The sequence below is a fragment of the Nicotiana tabacum genome, chromosome 3 (assembly GCF_000715075.1).
Source record: "Nicotiana tabacum cultivar K326 chromosome 3, ASM71507v2, whole genome shotgun sequence".
NCBI lineage: Eukaryota > Viridiplantae > Streptophyta > Magnoliopsida > Solanales > Solanaceae > Nicotiana > Nicotiana tabacum.
In genome coordinates this window covers 55,291,591-55,301,562 of record NC_134082.1, presented here as the reverse complement: position 1 = coordinate 55,301,562, position 9,972 = coordinate 55,291,591, and the positions used below count along the sequence as shown (strand labels likewise).

Sequence of the window (9,972 nt, the reverse complement as noted above, 5' to 3'; positions counted from 1 at the left end):
AGAAAAATATTTACGTTAACCAAACATGAAAAAATTAAAAATTATTTTCATTCATACCAAACACACCCTAAGTATTTCATTAATTGAAAAATTATACGATCCATAAATCCATATAAGTTTTCCATTTACATATCAATTATTTAATGATCTTAATCTATATAACTATGTATAACATGAACAATAAGTGCTGATGTGGCACTCTCCTATCCCAAGTTTTCTATTTATCTATTTTCTTAAAATTTTGCACATTTTTTCTTAGATATCTTTTAAAAAAATATTGAACAGTCATCTATTTCAAAAAGTTAATACAGTCGCCTCTTAATTTCCTTAACAGTCGCCATTACGGCCTCTTAAAAGTTACTACAACTTATTCATTCTTCACATTACATCGTACTGTTTCAATAAATTCTTTTAAACTCAGTTCTTCCAACAATTTATATACTCAGTGGCAGATTTAGAATTTTAAAGTTATGAGTGTTTGCCGATAAAAATTCCGAAAGAAAAAGAAAAAAAAATTTAATCGTGGGTATTCTCTCAATATTTATCTAAATAATTTTATAATTATCTATACAAATTTACTAAAACTTATCAAATATAATGGGTGCTTGAGCACCCACAAGAGACAATATAGATATGCCACTGCATACTCTCCCTCCAGTCTTATATTATCTGTCATGACTTTCTTGTACGCGCCTCTTAAGAAAAATTAGTTAGGATGTAATTTTGACTACTTTACCCTTATTCATGTCTTAATGTTTAATATTTTTTCATTGAATATTTTCTCAATTTATGTGGCAGATGATAGAAGTTGTTTGGTGTTTATGAATTGTATTTGTGTAAAACATAATAAACAACAACAACAACAACAACAACAACAACTAACCAGTAAAATCCCATAAAGTGGAGTCTGAGGAGGGTAATGTGTATACAAACCTTAAGTGTTTAAGAAAACAAAGTTGACTTATTGGTATTTGAACAAAATTATTCATAATTTAGGTGTTTGTAGTCTGGAAGGATAGTTATTACATTACAAAAAAATGTTATTGCCGCGGTTTATTTGACGTTTAGCGGCGGTTCCAAACCGCCACAATATGCTCTAAAGCGTTTTTTAAAACCGCCAGAATCTCGTGCGCCACAAACGTAAAATGGCGGTTTTGGCTTAACCGCCGTAATTGTAGAAGGTTTATTACGGCGCTTTTTGTTTTACATTATCTGGCGGTCGGAAACCGCCATTACATGAAAAGATAATGCCATTCAAATTTATTTTTGGTCACAATATATTTTGCATAATACTGTTGTATATCTTCTGCTATTATGGAGCTTTCCAGCTTTATTATTACACTAGATGGGATCAGCCCGGGCTTGCCCGGGCCAACACTTTGGATTAGAGTGTGAGCAATTGAGAAAGTCAGATTATATCTGTCAAAGACAATGTATAATAGCGTCACAAATTCATCAAACTCAACCATATACTTCTTATAGCTAAAGAGTGCCATTGGGAAAGAGTTCATTTATAAGCAAGTGACTTGTATGAACGCACTATACATCGCAAAGTTCATCGATGTACAGTTCTAGCCTCAATCAATCCACTGAAGATACATTCTTCATAGCATTACTGAATCTTTGCATAGAACAGCATGTTTGTAACATTAATGTGAAACAGACAAGATATATAGCAACACTACATTCAGTTTCTTCATGTCAATAAACAGACTGATATGTACAACATCTAGAGGCCGCTCCAATATCCAAAAATAATACCAATTACCTTCAAAAACACAGGCACATACTACTGACAACTATCTACGCAAAAAATGTGGAACAGTTTGTTAAGGCGGTCAAATATCTAAACTTTGTTAAAAGATCAATATGATCTGGCAAAATGTTATCAAAATGTGCTTGTACATCGCATACTGTCTGAGCGAACATCACTGGTTCGACAATCTGTTCAAAGAATATATTCATTTTAAGAACATTAGTACATCGTAAAATATGGCATTTGAGTTTCTAACCTTGACTGTAGCTTTGGTAGAGTACTTGATTCCCTTTTCCGTTTCTTAGTTGCTTTTGCATCAGTCACAAGTATTGGCTCTTCTTCCATAATTCTGTCGGCACCACTCGCAGATGTTGACTCTTCTGGTAGAAACATGGTTAGTTTTTCAGTGTATGACAAAAGAACCAGAGAACCTGCATTTTTGTCTGGTGTTCTGGATGATGACATTTGTAGCTGAATTCTGAATAGTTTATCAGCAAGTAGTTGGTTGATATGGGCAACAGGGAATAACTCATTCTGTAAACAGATAGTAAAAATAATAGATATCATATCAGAGTATTATATTAAGTTTGTTGACCTATGTTACCTGCAATGTTGTATGTGTATGTACATTAACAGCGGTGATATCATATATCTGTTCAGCTGTCATTGATAATATTCTTTCGCCCAAGCCTTTAGACATTGTTGTTGTTATTGTGCCAGTTTTGTCTGTAATTTCTACCTCAAAGTGGCACCTATGATGTGGTATATTATAAATTATTTTAGTTGAGGTACAATAGATGGCATACAATATCAAATATTGTCAATGATATAACCTTATTAGTAGTAGTTGTTACCTTGGAATTAACATTCGTGGCAGCCTGCAGTTTATGCATTGAATCTCCCTTTTTATTTTGCTCCGAACAAGATGGTTACATTTAGAACAACCTAGCAGGTAAAATCGTTGGAAATGCTCAGGTAGTGAAATTTCTCCTTCGACGTAAAAACTTTCCGCCTGCAAAGTGTTAACACAGAGTAATAATAGAAGGAAAACTTAGTGGGTAAGAGACAAAATGACTTGATTTTTTGTTATTTTTATCCAGGTAAAAGCATGTGAAACAATGTGCATGTTGAAATAAATTGTGCACCCGTAGTTGTAAGTAGCATGAGTTAAGTGACAGATAATGATACATATTTACGTATAGTTTATCCTACATAACCATATTATAGATGAGAAAGCAATTTCATCTTTGTCTAACTATAAATAACACCTATTGCACATTAAACAGAAAGAAGAATATTAGATCAATAAATATTGCAAATAACATGAAAGGGAAAAAAGTTTGTTCCACCTCTGAATAAATTTGCTCAGAGCCTATTTTAACTTTGCGGAGGCAATCATTTCTACTTAAGACTCATTTTAACTTTAGTTATGTAATTGAGAGAAACTTTAGATAAGACTTTCAATAATCTATAATGTCGGAAGTAGCAGCGGAATCAGTAATAGTATTAAGTATGGGGTTAAGCAAGAATCGACTTAACAGAAAGAATTTTCACCTCAATCAGGACAGAAAATACAGAAATGAAAACATATAACGAAAACAGCTAGAGTGGATACAGTATTAGCCAAAAATGATTGAGAAGCCACTACGAAATGAATATCCTTTTTGTCACATATAATTGTGCTTATTGATAGGCAGTTGTAGGACAATTTTCAGATGTTCTTTAACTTTTTTCTACAGTAACAACTAAGGAAAAACTTAAAGGTAAATACTAATATGAATAGTCAGTTAACCATCTGCTCCAACCTAAAATTCATTTGGTAAAAGATTTCCTATTCTTTAATCCAACCCCTATATATACTTCTCCTTCGTATCTTCTTTTCTTCACATACAAGTTTAAAGTACTAGTTATAAGTACACTTCTTACATAAAAAACAAACCAACAAAGCAATACTTTTAGTTTCTTGTCTTTTTTAACTCCATTTGTTTTCCAAGTTAGAAGTAATAAAATATCAAAGATGATGATGTCTATATTCAGTTCCTTTGATGCTCTCTCTGCTGAAGTTTTTGGATAAAAGGTCACAGAGCTTACGTAGGAAGGCCAGTGAAGATAAAATTATATATAATTTCACAAATATTTGTAACCAAACACTTATCCAATTTGAACAATTTCTAGTCAGCAGAAATTCTGAAAATTACGAAAAGAAGAAACCAAAACCTATCTTATAACTATAAGAGAGGCATAAAGAGTAAGGAAATAATTTCAAGCAATTTTTGGTCAGGCAAATTAATTGGGAGTAAGAGCTCCGTAAGTTTAACCTAATAAGTTATAGCATATTTTTCACTGTACTATCTAACACCATATTTTTTCTAAACCTTTGTCAACGGGAAAAAACTCTCAAACTATTTGAAAAGGAATTCACAAAATTAGTGTTTTGAGTTGGGAGGGGTAGATGGCATCTTATTTCAACATTGTAAAAATTTAAAAACTTTTGAATAAAGTAAAGAATTTCAAAAAAAAATTAAATATTGAAACACTTTTGGAAACAAACACCATCCAATCCTCTGCATTGCAGAAATTGCTGTTGAACCATTAGCAATAATGAAGAAGCTTATTAGCTAAACTATGGGTAGTAAACACAACATTCGAATACCAAATTTATCTCCAGAGATTATTTCTGGTAGAAAATGAAAATTTTAAGCTGTAATAAAATAGCGACAACCCAATTTAAACAATTTGTATGCAACAGCTATTTCAAAAACCAGGAAAATAAGAAAACTGAGAAATTCAGCAATACAATCTGGAGGTTCATACAAGACATGCCAACCATTTCGAGTGGCGTTTAGTTTTATCTTCCAGTGTTAACCATTTATTAACTTTCGTGTGTCAACTGTCCTCACATAAGAACGGTAAAGACAGTTACTGAGCAACTCTAGTACTCCAGTAATAAAAGACGCGACCTTATTGTTATTCAGTGAAAGTCCGCTCTAGCAAAGAGTAGTAACCATACCATCAAAACTAAAAATTGACAAACTATAAATCAATGACTTTATTAATAATACACAACTTTAACAAAATAATTACAGTAACTCAATTTTCCCTTTTGGTCTTGGAATAACATGCATTCTAGAGTTTTATTGTGAAAAACTTATCAGTGCATAACCTACAAATGTTGTGCATTACCACTAAGCCTCAGATGACATATGAAGATATAATGAAAACATAAAAATGTAATACTGAAATAAGGATTGCCTAAGGAAACAGATAACAGGGTAAACTTTTGGTGTTTTACCAAGAAGAAACTTAGAAAGGAAAAATTAGTAATCAAAGGCATAACAAGATCCAATAGTGGTCAAGATGCCATTGTGAGGTACGCAAAGGAAGGCTGAAACATAGGAAAAATCAGCAATGGTGCGAATGCCATAGTAAAAGTAGTGAAAGAAGAGAAATACATCAAAAGAATATAACTCATAAATGAGAAAAATGTGCTACCAGTAATCCAAAAATAGATAACAATGGGATATGGTCAACTACCATATCTAGACATCAGAGATAACATAATTCATATTTTCACAGAGAATCTTATTGTTGCAGCAATTGGAGTTATGATTCTTTACATTGTAAGCACGGAGAGCTTCCTGAAATTAGGACAAAGGACAACAAGTATTTCTTGAAGCTATCTCTTTATCGAATTAAGTCATTTCAAGATTCCTAAGTAAGTTCAAGTGGATTAGCTTAATCCCTTCGTAGCATAATGCTGAATTTGTCACGAATTAGCAGGGAATAGAGCAAGTTGTTCTTCCTCGTACAAGTCTCATTCTTTGGTTAATTTTCTCGTTCATGTGAAGCAAAAGTTTCAATTTCTCCATAGTAGTACCTTCGTTGACTTTGGGTTCACTAATGACTAAATTGGTCATGTATATAGCTAAATGTTTGTTACTTTACTGACCAAGCAGTCCATCAAAGGAAAGACAGGAAAAACGTAATCGATGATGATGTAAACTATTTGGGAAAAATAGGTCAATAAGAAGATCAGAAGATAATAAGGCACCTGTGGAATACCAGTAACAACAAAATGTATTTCTTTTAATGAAAGCCAACTCTTGTCCTAACCCTATTAGATTTGCTATTATGTTAACGTGTGTGAATGTGCAATAACTAACAAAAGTGTTCATCACAATAAGCCAATTTTCCCAATCATTCTTGAAAATGACTGCATTCTAGAGCTTCATTATATAAAACTTAGATTTAGAGGTTTGTTGAATGAGGTGCATTACCACTAAAGTTGAAAAGATTGTGCCCAAAAAAAAAGAAATTGAAGCACATTGCTTTGATGCAAATACCAAAAAATCTTCAAAACACAGAGTCGTAAGAGCAAAGAACACTAAAAATAATTTTTATATACGAAGCCTCATAATAAAATTTATTGAACTGTTATCCATATTGTATAAAAGATACATTGTGTGGCAGTTCTCGGCATTTTATTTTGTAATTTAGTGAACTCACAGTGGAGGTTTGCATAGCAATAGCTGAAACAGATAATATTTCATCGTCAACAGCTACAAGATTAAGCGATGAAGCTGACTCTGCTGACTCTTCATTGTGTATTCGATTAGCATTTGTTTGTTCTCATTTATCCTGTAATTCGCACAGGAAATGTCAGACAATTATTTTTCCACAGAAGAAATAACAGCTAAATAATAATGTGGTACATTTTAAGCACAATTTGTATTGTACCAATTCCGTAATTCAGTTGCTTGCACATATAGGGGATTGATTAAGATTGTTGAGTTGTATCTTGTTGCGAAACGGGTAACTGTGCATGAAAATTTTGTTAATAACCAACGCGAAACAATAATCCATATGTAGGAACAGGAGCTGCATGAACTTACCACCCTAATATTTTGTGGTACCTATCCGCTTCGCGAGAATAATAGGATATTCTTGTAGTTGTCTCGATGAGGACCAGCATAGACAAACAATAGCAGCGAGAGGAAGCAGAGATTTCATGGAGGTGTTCAGAGAGATGGGAACTTTGAGATAGTGTTATGACTGATAATATGAAGTGATCAGATATTACATGGAAGTCCACGCGTTGTGCCAGCAACATAGAAACCCAAGCGCCCATCATAACTACTTTGTTGCTATCATTGTTAGAGCGTCTACAGGTGTTTTAAGAGAAATTAAAGACTAAAGCTGAAATGACCAGAATACCCTTTTATAGGCAAGCACAAATGACGACCTCGACCTGCTTCTCCCGCTCTTCTATATATTAGTAATAGTAATGTTTTGGCCTCCATGATCTATTTAAAATATTTTTACTTCTTTAATGCCACAATTTAATTATTCACATTTACATTCTGTTTATCATCCTTTGTATCCAAGACTTGAGTAATTCATAATAACAATTCCGGCACATATATGAAGAATTAAAAAGACAGAATATTCATTATCGAAGAAGCACAAGTACTCAAAAATTACATCATTAAATGTATCAACACAAAGAGTTACAAATATTTAACATATTGTTGCTTCCATCTGAACATTTCCTTGGCTATGAACTGATGGAGTGCGCCTTCCAATATCTGATGCCTATAGAAAAGAAACAAGATTCGTATAGAATTAATAACCAATAAAGTAACTCGTAATCACTAGTAACTAGTTATATTGATTTTTCTTTTGTGCAGAACACAGTTAATGATGGCCAATATACCTTGGATCATTTTAACTTATTTGAAAGATTTGAGTGATAGAATAAAACATTGTGACACATAACAAGTGCTTTGAAATGAGAATGAATTCAAAGCTGAATAACTTATCAGCAATAATGAGATAGAAATCTCATAGAAGAAGTTAAATGGAAATATAAAATAAGAAAATATATACCTGAATGCCATCAAGTAGGAGGACCAGAATAACTCACTGCAAAAGCTCAAGAAATATTCTGAAACAACAGACAACACTTTATGAATGTTGCCACACAAAAATAACCAAGAAACCATCAGTTTCAAATTCTTGATGAACTCTACTCATTCATCATGCTACATTCTGTATATTAATCTAGTGATAGTGCAACGCAGGAGCAATCCCAGTAAGTTCAAAAGAAAAAAGGCAAGTTGCTACCCTTAAAAAAGGCAGTGAGTGCAAAGACATGTCTAAGTTAATAATGGCAGAAAAAATTGAATGGACTGATTTTCCTGTTCATCTCTATTCAACATGTTGGTTATGTATTCACAACCCTTATTAAAAACTTTACATTACTGACCCGACAACCTCTTCAAGAAATAATAGATCATCCACAATCTCTTCTCCAAACTAAAAAGGCTTCTGGTAAAATACTATCAAGATCATCTACTCCAAAATAGTGGCACAGCACAGAAATCAAATATTAGTAAACTTCAAAAGGAATTTCTGTCGCCAGGCAATAGACTCTAATGAAAGAAAGAAGTAAGAGAGAAAATGCAGAAAATAGTTGAGAGAAAAATAAAAATGAAGGTAATCTATTTAATCTTTTAATAAGGCATGTATAGCCACAGGAATGAAATTATACCAAGATATCCATGGAAGCGAGCCCATTATGTTTTAATTTGTGCACATACTCAATACAGCCATGGCGTGAAAAAGAAACCACGCAAAGAAACATTGTGTAATAATTTGTGAACATACTCCATATAGCCATGACCTGAAAGAGAACAAATGAGGCAGAGAAACATTAACTTATCAAAATAATATCAACCTTGAACCATTTTTATAAATGTTCACCTAAATGAAAAACAAAATGCTATTTCATTAACCATGCACATTATATACTGCAAATACCTGATAGAGGACACGATTAATTTGTAAACCTGTACTACTCCATGAGTCCATGTGTTGACCTGTTAGGGAATACTCTAGTAAAGTTATCCTAAGTAGAAAAAGTCCACTTAAATGGCTAGCAAAGTTAGCGTATGCAAAAGTAATTTTATCCAAGTATTCACAATTAAGCATAAAGTTCAAAAAACACCAAACTCAATTCATGCATCCAACTTTGCAATGTTTGGCTAAAAGCAAAGAAAGTCTACAGGAGCATTCCAAATGATAACTACAATTAATTCAAGTACACTAATTCAATTCTGCAACCAGCAGAATTTCATACTCGCATAAGGATATATAGCAGCAAATGACTATAAAACACCACTCCACACACAGAGCTCTCAATTTACTCAATCCTAAACTAGTTACGGCCGCTACACAATACTCTGTCCTTGCTAATATATCTTTGAACGTCAACTAAGGTTCTCGCATCCCTACACTGACAGACAAGTTCCAACCAAACAAAAAGGACTTCTAGAAAAATTTCAATCACAAAAGGATTCGTTCCTTGCAACACCAGATATAAAATCTAATAGAAAAAATGCAAGCTTATAAGAACAGATCTGACAACTACAGTTACAGGGCATAGCAAAACCAACAACAACACCGTAGATACACAAATACCTATACATACACAAGCAAAAAGGAGAAGGTAATAAAGAGACTTGGTGTGGTTAGCAAAATCATAAAAGACCTGGTAATAACTGGAGAGATTAGGAGCGAATAGGAGGAGAAGTAGTCCCCGCCGATCTGGTGAAACGCCGATCACGATTTGGTAGCATGATGGGGGAGATCGGCAGTATGACTAGGGTTTATTGGGGGAGGGATACAGAGAGAGGTTCTAATTTGTGACGGTAGATGTTTTAGCATTTTCGAGATAAATAAATAAAATATGTTAAAAATAAAGTGCAAGCAACACGCTGTAATTCAACAGTAAACGCCGGGCTTTTAAATTTTTGGTATGACAGACCGAAAGTTGCCCCAATACTTGGTATATTATGAACCGCCACTTCAAAACCGCCACAATATTTCCTTTTTTTTTGTAGTGAATTACTAAGGGTAAAAAAAAGAAAAAATTAATCAATTTTGTCTTGAACTTCTAAAATGATAAATAATTCGAGATTGTTATAAAATAAAAGTAATGCAGTAAAATGTAAATAAGAAGAGATAGAAAGAAGGGATAAGTATTTTCTTCTTTCATTTTGGTGTATTTTTCTATTGCAATTACATAGCCTTTAATAGGCATAAAGAGTAAAGATGATGGACATAAAGTAGGAAATTTAATCTTTAAGTTATTCACAATATGGGCATTCAATGTAGCATCCAATGTAGTATCCAAAGTAGTATCCAATGTACAAACT

At 33.0% G+C, this 9,972-nt stretch overlaps 1 protein-coding gene across 17 annotated transcripts; it reads right to left on the bottom strand.

Annotated features, from left to right (window-relative positions):
- Window positions 1-1,408: 1,408 nt before the first annotated feature.
- On the bottom strand, window positions 1,409-9,563 carry LOC142179438 (uncharacterized). Of its 17 annotated transcripts, none has more exons than XM_075249449.1 (10): window positions 9,306-9,545; window positions 8,576-8,634; window positions 8,307-8,438; window positions 7,643-7,700; window positions 6,494-7,348; window positions 6,263-6,394; window positions 2,611-2,768; window positions 2,385-2,508; window positions 2,013-2,290; window positions 1,409-1,944 (listed from the first exon to the last, which is right to left on the bottom strand). In XM_075249449.1, the coding sequence occupies exons 6-10, from the start codon at window positions 6,275-6,277 to the stop codon at window positions 1,929-1,931; spliced, it is 591 nt and encodes a 196-aa protein (XP_075105550.1). In that variant the 5' UTR covers window positions 6,278-6,394; window positions 6,494-7,348; window positions 7,643-7,700; window positions 8,307-8,438; window positions 8,576-8,634; window positions 9,306-9,545; the 3' UTR covers window positions 1,409-1,928. The 17 variants fall into 17 exon arrangements, 16 of the variants coding, with proteins under 16 accessions (XP_075105550.1, XP_075105537.1, XP_075105551.1 ...); XM_075249436.1 differs by lacking the exon at window positions 1,409-1,944 and having other exon boundaries at window positions 1,953-2,290; window positions 6,494-6,572; window positions 6,649-7,348; window positions 9,306-9,544; XM_075249450.1 differs by lacking the exon at window positions 1,409-1,944 and having other exon boundaries at window positions 1,953-2,290; window positions 2,611-2,701; window positions 6,494-6,572; window positions 6,649-7,348; window positions 9,306-9,544.
- Between the last annotated feature and the right edge of the window lie 409 nt (window positions 9,564-9,972).